Raw genomic sequence first — 13,042 nt, 5'->3', positions numbered from 1 at the left:
AATGAATGCTCCTTGAAGTAGAAACAGCCTTAAATTTAATTTCAAATGGCAAGATTTCCTTAGCTTCAAGACCTGCACGTTGAAATATGAGTGAATAAAATTTAAGTAGATAATCATAAAATATCTCCAATTCTAAATGATATAGAAAAAGCCTGGAAAAAAGGGCAAGATATTATTGAAATATTTATATGACCAAGTGAAGGGGGCTAAATGCTCTTACTTTCAGAGATAGCAGACCAGTTCCATGGCATTGCTCAGGTAAATGGTACATACTGCCATTTCAGCATCCACTTTACAGGAATGTACCACTAATGGGTTTTTTCCATAGTTTCTCTCCACACGTATGTGCATACAACCCTGCCTGCACTCCCAGAGAAACATGCATGTTCCTCCACAGGAAATCTTTTGCTTTATTATAGCTTCACCTTTGCATTCTTTGTAAGGAGCGACTGTGCATTCCACAAAGTTTTGCATGCCATCTTGTGGTACAGCTAAGAAGTGAGGTTGTTGAAAGCATCATGCTTTAGCGCGTACATTGGCTCCTTAGTATCTGCTTCGAACGTTTCGTCCCTACATGGCAGATTGTTGATGGTTCTCTATTATTTGTTAGGCTGATTGCTCTAAAATTGATCTTTATAGCTAGTGCTCTGGGATTTGCAAACTAGCAGGGACAGCTAGCTCTGGAACTGGCTAGTTGGGAAGAAATGTTTTAGTATTTGTGCAACGCTATGTAACAACTGTAGTGTGGTGTGTATGTTTGTGAGTGGAAGAAAAATAAGCTGAAAGTGCTGGGGTTTGGGTGAGAAATGCAGTTGTTAATGCTAAAGGAACTGCTGAAATGAGAAATTAACTTGAGACAGCTGTGTTGAGCAAAATAAAGCTACTATTGTTGGTATAAACCCATAAGCCCTACTCATGGGAAAGTGTACTGTTTTGGCAAAATGGTGCAAGACTAATCTTTTATAAATGTTTTATATGATTTGTCCTAGTTGGGCTAGTTGATCTGAGATCACTGAAGACACAGTGCAGCCTATTTGAAAAAAGAGAGGCTTTGGAAACAGTAAATAGAGAGAAGTGTGTTTAGGTGGTTGGAAAACTGGGAGAGATTCAAAGACTGCTTAGGCAGGTTAGACTTTAAAACGCAGCTAGGCAAGGTTCAAGCACAAAAGGCAAACTCTGTGCAGAGAGAAACGCGCACAAGTAAATAGACGAGGGGTTCAGCTCAACACGCTGGCTGAGCGGCTGTTGAGATCACAGGAGCTGGGGATGTTGAATAGCTCTCAGGAGATGCCCAAATCTTTGGGTTTCATTTTGCAGACCTGTGCATACAGTGTCTCTCTAAAATCAGGGACTGTTTATATGACTAGTGATTGCAGAACCAGGGAGTTACGGGGTGGAAAAGGGATTCCAGATGATAAGCCTTGACATACAGGCAGGAAAATGGCCCAGACAGCCAAAAGACCTCCAGTCATCTTCAGAGATTCCTTCCTATGACAGGGTCTTGCAGTGTGGATTATTATTATTAGACAATAAAGGAAAAATGAATCTAACTCCAAGCAGAAATACAATGAAAGATATTTGCGTTCATTAACTCTCTGTTGCTTTTCCTCTCCCTTAGATAACATCATCAAGAGGATATTTAATATCTTGAAGTTCACTTGGGTCCTTTTCCTGGCAACACTGGACAGTTTTACAGCTTGGCTTAATTCCATCTCAAGAGAACACATTGATATCTCCACTGTGCTAAGAATTGAGCGCTGTATGCTGACCAGGGAGATTAAGAAGGTAACGCCTTTACTCTTTTTTGTCTGCTAATGCCATTTCCAGCTCAGTGAAAAATGAAAGGTTGTCTTTTCAGATCACTGGATTAAGGAGAAAAATTACAAAAATCTCACTTATACATGCATTTTAAAAATAGGTCTGGACTCTTGCTGCTTGCTGTTTTATAAATATATAAATAATAAATTACTTGATTTATTATCTGGACACAAAAATTATTGGAAAAATAATTCTTTGAGAGGTTGATAAGGATTAGGCTGAAACACTCCTGTGATAAACTGTGGTTTTGAGGGGACAGGATAGATTCAAGTAGAGAGTCGAAGACATGACATTTTAAACAGCTCAAAACCTACCTCAGTCTGAATATTTCAGTCTTTTTGTAGACCAACTTGCCTTGGAAATGACTGACAACGTACAGGCATAATTTTCTTCACTCGCAATGAAGCTATGTGGTCCTCCACAAACTAGTTATATATTAGTAAAACCCATTATTATCAAAGATTAATGTTGATAGTGTAACTAGAAATGTATTTGGATCTTCAAAATGCAAGTAGGTGATACCTTGAAGTTGAATAAAGCTCTCATTTTAAGCTCAGATATTTTTACATATGTCACTAGCTACCCAGCTATTTCTGGAAACATGGCATAGAAGCCTCATTTTTAGTTCTTTCCAGTTTTTGTTGAAAGCTGCAGACTGTTTCAGAGATGAATAGGTCAAAAACGTGAACAACACGTCAGTACTCTTGACCTTAATAAAGCTCCATATTGCCTGGCCACTGTTGACGTCTGCCGGCACAATAAGCAGGCTGCCCACGGCCCCAGGAGGTTCGAGAGGCAGGCTTTCCTGGTCAGAGGGAATCTGTACCCAGTCTGGCCAGGAGGCACTGAGCACAAAGAGAGGGCTGCTTCAGTGTTAATGTTTAGTTACTGTTATTTTCCCCAAGGTGTCGAATAGTAAGCGGATAATAATAATAATAGCAGCAAATAAATAAATAAATAAAACCCACAAAACAGAGCGAAAGAAACGTGGCATATTCAGAGTAAATCCTTCTTTGGAATATGTCCCAGCTTGTGGCAATGGATGGTTTGGAGCACCCTGAACCAGAAATTGCATCTGGATCATTATGTTTAATAGTACCAAGGAATCTATATTCTTGGAGTTTGGCTAGTCCCTTTTTAATCTATTTTTAATGTTGGCTTCCAGAGTATCATACAATATGGAGCCGTAGTGTCATTCCATATGGTACGTTTAAGAGTACTCTCCTTCTCGTTCATTTTAAACCCACTTCCTGATCATTTTGGGGTCTCCTGTAGATCAGTGATGTATTCCATTTTCCTCTACTATTCCTGATTGTATAAATCTTCATGGAGTCTTCTCCTCAGTCATTCTCTTCCAAGTTAAAAAGTCCCTTTCTTTTCAGCCTCTATTCACATGGAATCCATCCAGTGCCTTTGATCATCTTTATTGTCCTTCTTCATACAATTTTCACTTTTAATATGGCCTTAAGACTGGATGACCAGAACTACACACTATTTTCAAGGTGTGGGTGAATCACAGATTTATACAGGAGTATGATGTGTTTTGTTTTGCGTTCCTAGTAAGATCTAACAGTCAAGCTCCTTTGATTTTTAGTGAAAGCTGCCTGTTTTCAGGGGACTATACACTCTGAGTCCAAGACCTTTAAGGCTAACAGAAGCTGACATAAAGCCTGTCATTATGTATATACAGTTTAGGTTGTGTTTCCCATTGCATTTCTTGCCATTTTTTACCAAGTCACTCAGTTTCATAAAATTCTTCAGCAGTCCTTCAGTCAACTTTACACTTGAATATCCCAGATAATTTTTTTTCATCTGCAAACTTTATCACATTGCTATTTTCCTCCTTACACAGATCATTTCTGAATATGCTGGACAGTAAAACTCCTTGGGGGAATCAGTCAATGACCTTCTTCCTTTGTACAGAAAAAACATTTGTTTGTGCCCTTTGTCTCCTGTCTTTTAGTGGAGGATAAGTACAAAAGAGACATGTAGTCTGCTTTATTTCATGACCGCTTAATTTCTACCAAGGGTCACTCAGGATCTCTCCTGATGTTTAAGGATTGGTGTTACCTTCTCTTCCCCTGGCACTGTTTCATCCCTTGGTTCCTGCAGAGCTCTTGGGTGAGCACCTTCCACTCAGTGTCAGTTTATTGTTTTGTTCTCTGACTTGTCTTTTATAAAGTAATGACTCCAGCCATTCCATGGGATTCAAGTTATTCCATTGGGAACGGCAGTGACTTTTTCTGCAGTGAAGAGGGATGCAAAAAATTCAGTCTTTTCCTGTCCTGTTGCCATAACTCTGTTACACCTCTTTATGCCTTGATCACCGGTTGATACCCTGGCTTTCTGGCAGCTGATTCTTATGATATTCTTGAAAATGTTTTCTTTGTCAGATTTTTTTTATTTTAGCAAGTTTTTCCTCAGCATCTCTTTTGGTCTAATTTGCTGAAGTTTTACATTTAACTCTAGAAAGTTCATTCTTGTTTATTTTTCCTCATGACTTTCACTTCTTCAAGGATGTCTTCTTGCTTCTTCCTCCTGATCTTTTCCATTCTGGTGACTTGTGTGTGTGTGTGCATGCAGGCTCTTTCATGACGTTTGCCTATTCTACATGAGTACATTTGAAAATTAACTTGAGTTATTGTGCATTATTATTCTGGTGACACTTTCTGTAATCTTCCTTAATATTTAACAGGCACTAGTGCACTCCTCATTTGATGGTCAAAAATTGAGCCTTCATACTATACTTTTTCAATATTAATTGGTTCAAGTCCACCCACAGAGACTCTGTGATAATCCTGGCACAGTGAATTTACTTAATTTGTTAGACTTTATGCTTTTTGACTCATACCACCTCTTTCTCAATCTATCTTCCATTCCATCCTTCCTATAAAATTCATAGTGTGATAATACAGCATTGTAGTGGTACTCCTTTTTGCCCCAGGTCTCAGAAGTCCCTGCTATTTCAGCATCCTCAGTGAAAATCTCATGATTCTTTTTCACCGCCCCTGGGTTTTTAGAGTTTTAACATTTATGTAGAAGCAAGGCTAAGTGCCTTTTTATGGCCATTACTTATTTGGGACCTTATTTTGATTGTTCTTTGCTACTTATCATCTCAACTTTATTGAGTTTTTCCTATCCCTTGTTCCCAATAGATTGATTTATTTATTTATTTCAATTTCATGTTGCCAGCAGCCTGATGCTATTTTGATTACAATGGAGCCCATATGTCCTTGTATAAACTGGTGTATCCTGCTTCAATCCTAAACCTTCTGGTACTAGGGGCCCTTCATAGAATTTCCTCCCAGTCAATAGCTTTAAACTTCAGGGTTTTTTCTAGGATCTTTCTCTCCTCTTCTGTGAAATATTGGTACCCATGAACATCAGAATCATCAATTCCTCCATAGCATCACCAAGTCTCTGTAGCAGCCCCATGCCTGTCATTGCTGCCCAAGAAAGGAGGCTCTTGCTGTAGCCATCATGGTGACATGTTTCTTTGTCCAGTGTGGAGTCAGGTACAGTTAACCTGATGTATGAAGTTCCTTTGGTCTCTTTTCCAGCTACAGAAGAACCTGAAATTGAGTCCTCCATCAGTTGTGGGGCACTTTTGCTGTCACAGCTCTTGTTCTTTATCCCAGGCCTGCAGTCGAGCTAGAATGTGGCATATGCCATAATTTCAGAGGCAGGCTGTCATAATGGCACAAACATTTATTACTGCAGAAGCAACACAGCTTGTATACAAACAAACCTAATTAAAAACCTGAGTTTCAGATTTTGTTCTTAAGTTGTTTTTTTTTTGACAAAACTTCAGATTTTGAAAATTTTAGATTTGGGACAGTGTAGAGAAGCAGAGTTGCAATACTAGTAACTAATAATATTAGTAAAGGGAATATGGGCAGTATTTTAGAGTACTTTTATTATTTTAGCTGGAAAAAGTCCTTGCATAAGGCTTTCTTATAAGTCCGAAAAATAACTGTTCAAGAATAGCAATCTTCTCTCCCAGTGTATCTTCTGAAGTCAATGCAACTGCTAGTGGAATGAGTTGGATGTGTTTCTGCTAAGAACAAGCTATAAAATTCTCAGTTTTATTCTTATGACACGCCTTTAGAATTCTGATTGTAATATCATAGCCAGAAGGACTTGATTCTGTGCCCAGATCTGGGCTGACAGTTAATAAAAACATCCTTTCATGAATTTGCTTGATATTGGAGTCACAGAGAAAGAGTAAAGGTCTTCAGTGTATTTTTCATGGTTTTCCAATTGTATCCATACTTCATGAATAAGTTCTTATTTTGGGACACTAATGAAAATCTAGATCAATTTGTACATGACCTGTTTCTTTTTTTTTTTTTTCTGTTTAAAAAACCTGCTACTGACCACTTAGAAGATGTATGATTGTTATTAGAGTCAGTGAAGCTATCTAAAAGAGATATCTCAAAAGTTGCTGGAGTACAGGTTGAGTCATGGTCCCAGCCCACACCTCATTTTCATGCTGAATGATCTGCAGTCCACCCAGCAGAGTTTTGTTGGCTATATACAGCCTGAAACTGCTTGCATTGTTCCAGTTTTGCTTGAAGACCCAACACTTTGTGCCGTGGTAATTTAAGTCAGAATCTGACTTGCACTCTGAAAAGGAACTACTAGTGGGAGGTTATTATTTACTAGGAAGCTGTTTGCACAGTCCTTAATCTGTTCCTTGTCAAATGACAGAAGAAACCAGTTCCTTGAAGAATACACCTCCCCTCTGCCATGTACCTCTACCTCTATTCTCTTCCACAGGGAAACGTTCCAACGCGGGAGAGCATCCATATGTATTACCAGAACCACATGATGAAACTTTCTAAGGAGTCAGGACTGGACTCAATTGACAAAAATCCCGGTCAAGCTTCTGGTTTGCAAGCATCTGAAAGAATGGATAGTTTAGATTCAGCAGCTTCTCGTGACAGTATCTCCAGGTATTGATTTAATTTTATTTTGTGAAAGATAGAGGGATCATGCAGTAGATGTAATTTTAGATAATAAGAACTTTCTAATCAATGTTGAATCCTCTTTTTGATTTATCCATGCCATTTTAATAGAGAAAACTCTGCTATATGTTACTATTCCTTTATAGTGGTGGACTCAGTTGTTGACTTAACTCCTTTTCCACTGCATGACTACCCCACTGCTTTCTGTTTCCCCTAGAATTAGGAGTCATTGACAGGGGTTCTGATCTTGTAAAAAGTAATGGAAAATAAGGGCCTGCTGAGGATGCTTATGGGATACTGTTTTAGGAATTCAGGCGTGGAGTTTGGGGAACAATCATTCATTGTGAATATTTTGTCTTTGTAAAATAAATTGTTGTCTGTTGCCCACAAATCAAAAAAGGCTTTGCATTGAGAGAGATTCTGGATTTGAGAGAACAAAATCCCCCCTCTCGTACAAAGATCATCTGAAGAGCCGGATTTCCTAACTGCTGTGATTACAGTCCAGCAGAACTACACAATTTGTGGATCAAATACCCATACTGGTTCAGGAAAACCACCTTCTTCATTCTTTTCTGAAGACGGATGCCGTCAAGTCCCTTGCCAAAACTACTGCATGCTCCTGCTGCTCCATGCACACAGAGGCACACACATTCACTTCCTTCTCTTACAGAGGCAGCCTGTTCCCACCGTGTCCCTGGCGTTCTTGACTTTTAAGACACTGCAGAAATTGTCCAACATGAGGGGGAGAAGGGAGGGCTTTAGAAATCCAGCTGTTTCATAATCTGTTGCATTCTGCTGTCTCCTGTTCTTCTCTGAAGTGTGGCAGTATCATATTGTGTTTGATACTCCTAGCAAACTCGGTAGCTTCTGTGTACAGTAAATTATGCTTAGCTTGTACTAATGACATATGGGTAGATGTTAGCAGACTGAAAATAATGAGGGCTTGTCTTCCTTCTGATGTTATTGAAAAGCAAGTGTAAGAGAGTGCCTGTGAGTACTATGCTTCAACAAAATATTCACAAATTGCTCCCCAGGGTGAGCACTGGCCTTTGAGAGGTTCACTCCAGTAAAAACATCAAATCCGAGCAGATCTTTCTCGGTGGCTAGCTACCCAGCTAAGCAACACCTTTGTGTTTTGTCTCAAAGTTTTACAGGAGTCAGATGACGTGAGAAAAATGTAAAGCCAAATTCTATTACCAGCTCACTTGGGGCCACTTGGATATCTGCAGGGCAGAACTTAACTCCACAAAGTTCAGTCTCACCTAAAGAAAGGAGAGTAGTATCAGTCCTGCTTTCATTAAATATTTTTTGGTCACACTGTTTACTACAAATAGAAGAAGTTACCATTATACAAGCATGTTAGCAAGAACTTTAACTAGAAGCAAAGGGAAGCCAATTCCAAAATTAATTATAAAAAAGAAAGACAAATCTTGTAATTTTCATGTGTAAATTCTGCCTCTTCATTGAGATGGTATCCAGTGTTGAGCTCCACTTATGTCTTTTTTTTCAGAATAACCACCCATTTGTCACCCTGCTTTGAGCATACTTACACATTTAAAATCTCTTTTCAAACTCAGAGAATTCAGTGATTCTGTGGAGCTGCTTTGCAACAGAAAAAGTTAAATCTTTCACATGTGTTACTGTCATCTCCGTTTCCTCAGAAGATGTCACAGGACCTATCAACAAAGGAATAGCAAAGGCAGTATTATGACTGATTTCTCTAATCTCAAATTCTCTTTCTGGTAATGAACAATCAAATATTCTTGCACTAAGATTATTTACAAATTGTGCACATCTGCTATGATAATAATGACCTGTAATTCGAGGAAGCAAAAATGAGTCTGTTGATTGAATGATAATGCCGTCTGTTTATTGGGGCACCCTTGCATGTCTCTTCCTGGGATTAAAAAAGTGCTTATGAGCTTTTTTAGAAATGTGAAATGTTTTAAACTTCATGTGAGTTTATCGAGTGATGTTTTTGAGTTGCCCAAACAAGAGAAGGGGGCATTTTACATTTCAAAGTAATGATTTCCAGTAAATGTAAAAGCAGCTAATTAAATCTAAAGCATCCCTGTGATCATGGATCTAGAATTGCAATGGAAAACTTTTGGGAAGGGGCAGAGGGTTTCTAACCAGCATTCTGGTTATCCTTCTTTGGTTGCTCTACACAAAATTCTGTAGTAGACATTAGGTCCATGAGTAAGATGGGCATGTCTGGAAGTACACAGGGCTGCAGAAGTGCAGAAGCTATGCCATTATAATAATACATATTCCTCAGTACTCAGGACAGGAATTACTGTAGGTATCTGCTCAGTGCTCTAAACACTGGATTTGCAGAGAGAACAACCCTCCTGATCAGTTGCAGGAACTGTAAATTTCTTGTGAAATTCAGGGCTGACCCTTGTAAGTCTTATCCAGGGATGTTGTTCTTACCCTAGATAAAGCTCTAAAAGGAGTTTTGCAGAGTATCCTTTGTGCCATTTTGTCTTTTAGTAGGGCTGTCATTTATTCTCAGTCATTTTTCTATACAGTAGCTAGAGGTGTAATGAAGTATTTGTAATGTAATTGTTTGGTTTCTCTTTATGTGTAAGTACTCTCATGTATCCTAAAAGCAAAGTGCAAAGTTCATATGGGCCAGGAGGAGAAGAGACTGATGTTGATCCTTAACAAGCTCTTTGAGGAGCACCACCAGAAGGGATCGGGAGCTAGCATGGTAGAGCATTCACTGCCATTTGTTTCCATTTGACTGATGAACTGCTTATTAGGTTGAACAGCTTGTGAGTTTCAGTAACATGGTTGGGAACTTACTAAAACCAGTTGGCTGCCTTTATGGGACTTCGCCTATGATTATGAAATAGCAGCTAGACTCAGATCCTAAGTCAGATTTCAGAATATCCAAGGTTTTGTATCCAGTTCAGTTTGTATTAGTTTTTGTCCATCACAAATAACTTATTCAGTTCCCAACTCTATCTGTGTGTAGACTTTTATAGGAGCTGCAGGTGGGAGCCCCTGACCCTCCTGTAAGAGTGAACATACAAGTGTGGTCAGGGTGTTTACGGACACCACTTTTCATCTGTGCTTCCCTCACCAGATGGGAGAATAGGGCTTGAGGCAGGGAGTACTGGAGAAGTAACATTTACCTTGGGAGGCAGGAGAAAGGATGAAAGGAGGATCCAGTTTGGGGCTGGATCTGGGTCTGATTTAGGACTGTGAATGATAGGAAATGTTTGAGATCTTTGCTTGCAGGTGTGGGGAGTGTAGTAGTTCGTAAAGGTAATGCCAGTCAGGAACTAGCCCATGGACAGAAAAAACCCAGAAAAATTTGTAAGTCACCCCTTAAACTAATAAACTCTCTGGGAAGGGTAAATTTGTTTAGCAAAAAGGAAGTCATAAAGTAAGAAATTTCCCGCTCACCGAGGATAAAAACATCTCTGCTATATATATTCCCATTTGAAATGGATACCCGATCAACTTTATATAAAATGCTTGAACTTGGGGCTTTTATTGAACATTCAATTTAAAATACCTAGTCCTTGAATGATTTTAAGAAGCTAATGCTTTTCAAGGTCTCCAAGGACGCAAATTTGTAAAGTCACTCAGGAAGATATGCTTGGATTAAATTTATGTGATAGTCAATGACTGAGTCAACATCAGCTTTGCCAAGTGTAAATCTCCCCACTTTATTGGCATTCTCATTTCCTCCATGTTTGGAAGCATGTTCCTAAAGTACATAAAGAATATACAGACTGTGCTACAGGTGTCATCTCATACACATCTCCTGACATTCAAGGATACAGAGCAGCTGCTCAGTCAATAATTCTTCTGATGATTGATCCTTCATTTAAAACAGCTTTAAACCAAATTATTGCAGGGACTCCGTCTGGGCAAATGTTTTTATCTATTGGGATTAATAGATGTTTTGCCTTTGATTTTTCTGGGACCCAGGTCAGAACTTACATGTTTTGGAGGGCAGCTGGCATATGTTTCTTCCATTGAAAATGTATGAACGGGCATGGGCTGCTTTGATTTCAACAGCTGCTCTGCTTAAGGCCCTTGGAAGGTTCCCTTTGAACTATGTCTGCAGTTAAAATACTTCAGCACCTTAGTAAGAGGTGTTGCTCTTGAAAAGAATAAACTCAGCCCTTGAGATGTAAAATAACATGTGGGTAACATTGTAGCACACAGACAGAAAGGTAATCTGCAAAAATAGATTGTCTACTTGCTGCCATCTCCCTATATTTTAGCACCAAAACCTCACTGATAGTACAACAACCTGGCTACACTGCATAGATGCATGTGCAAAGGGAAACCTCCTCCCTCGTGACCCCCTGGCGTCAGTAACAGAGAGCTCCGACTGATTTCCATGCTGCTGAATCAGGGCTCCAGGGTGGATCTCCTGTTCCTGTAGGAAGTAACATTTGCTGCTTCATCAAAACCCTGCACCATGCAGACAGACCTCCAGGTTTCGTCTGGAGGATGCTTGTGTGCCTTTGCGCACACACAGAAATAATGAAGTGGCTTGTAAAGGGTCTTGGCCAAATGAACTGGCAGGACAGAGGTGCCCCTGCCATAAGTATTTCACAATACCTTTGGTGTCTTGGTGATATTTTTCTTCTATTCAAAGACCGAAGTATGCTTTTAGCCTCAGCCCATTCTGTCAAAAAAGACCATCAGTGAGTGTAGGCCTAAGAATAACTGCTGCTTCGCTCCACGTATTTTGCTGTCCCCCCCCCATTTTCCTTAAGGCAATAATTGCAAACTGTCACTTGATGCCAGCAGATTTTTTCCTCACTTCAAGCTAGCAAGACCAAAGTAACACGGAAAATGTCATTGCACTTCCCTTCTGACCTCTTTCCCAATTCTCTGTGCCACTGGACAAACATAATGCTTGCCAAGGAAGCAAATCCTCTGCTGCCCCTGCTTAGATGTAACACAGATCGACTCAAAAGAAGAAAAGTAGAGTGTAAATCCTGCATTTCGGGGTCCTTTCTTCTCTCATTCTATCTGAGAGACTCAGGCAGGTCACTGCATGTGTTAAAACACCAGGTCCCTCAACTTGTTTCATAGACATCTGTGTTTTTCAAAGATTTTTACAGCAGAAATAATTCTTTTACCTACCATATGTCATTAATGTATTTGCTTCTTTCCTGTTGCTATGTTATATGCTTGTATTTAATTATGTATTTTCTTTCTCATAACTCATCCAGTTCTTCTTCTTTTCTCCAGTAACACACAAATGCTCAATGTATGGTGTATGTCTCTGGTGTCCTGTTGTATTTGATAAGTGAAAGGAGATAAGGGTTTATTATATCTGTTCTTTCTTTCAAGATGTGCATGTTACCAATTTTGAAATAGTTTTTAAGCTGTGATTGAAATAAATGAAATCTTCTGGAAAGAATCATCCGGGCTTACTACTAAATATCAAAATAAAAGCCATCCCGTGCAGAGCAGGTTATATTTGGCATGCATCTACTGGCTAAGTAACATATCCGATTTGGCTCTTTGGTTCGGAAAGAGGATTAGCCAATGTCTGACAGCTATTTTTCTATTTGTGGAATATGAGCTTATTCAGTTTTAAGGGCTCTTTTAGGAAATTGGCTTGTACCTGTGTAAAAAGGTTCAGCACGGTATATCATTAATAAAATAGAATTTGTACAGAGGAGGTCACTTCCCAAAACATTTTTGTGGAATTTGGAAATTTCAGGGGGAAACAAAGAAAATAAAACCTCCTCACATATGTAAGTTGGTGCCTCTGGAAAGCATGTGGAGCATTGTGTTCGTTTCATATCTCTTTGAACAGTGCACAGGTGGTTGTTAGCCTTCTATAGCCCCTATATGAATATGACCATGAGCAATCTGTGCATAGAAATGTGTATACATGGTGACTAAACAAATCCTTATCTTCTCTCTGAACCTTTTTTCTCTGTGTCAGTGTTTTGCTGCATGGCGAGCATATTTGTTTACTGAACCATGTGTATAGTAGTATCATTTGTATTTAACACTGTCTTTATAACTGTTTGCGCTGCTAGCTGCTACACTGAAGCAACCATGCTGTTCTCAAGGCAGTCAACCCTTGATGATTTAGATGGACCAGACACTGTTCCTAAAACAAGTGAGCGCGCTCGACCTAGGCTTCGTAAAATGCAGAGCATGGATATGTCCTCCTCATCAGCTGACAGTGGCAGTATAGTGTCAAGGTGCTTAACTCATGCATGCTTTGTTCACTCATTTACCCATACCATTATACTTACTGCAGT

At 39.4% G+C, this 13,042-nt stretch overlaps 1 protein-coding gene across 1 annotated transcript in view; it reads left to right on the top strand.

The window, feature by feature from the left end:
• The window catches only part of PIEZO2 (piezo type mechanosensitive ion channel component 2), a 318,116-nt gene that overhangs the window by 281,217 nt on the left and 23,857 nt on the right, over positions 1-13,042 (top strand). Inside the window, exons 38-39 of the mRNA XM_050891534.1 lie at positions 1,619-1,785; positions 6,598-6,773. Of these exons, the coding sequence (XP_050747491.1) occupies positions 1,619-1,785; positions 6,598-6,773 (343 nt within the window). The remainder of the gene's footprint in view (positions 1-1,618; positions 1,786-6,597; positions 6,774-13,042) is intronic.

The sequence above is a fragment of the Gymnogyps californianus genome, chromosome 2, assembly GCF_018139145.2.
Source record: "Gymnogyps californianus isolate 813 chromosome 2, ASM1813914v2, whole genome shotgun sequence".
NCBI lineage: Eukaryota > Metazoa > Chordata > Aves > Accipitriformes > Cathartidae > Gymnogyps > Gymnogyps californianus.
Note: the sequence above shows the minus strand (reverse complement) of the source record. Positions and strands in the feature narration are given on the sequence as shown.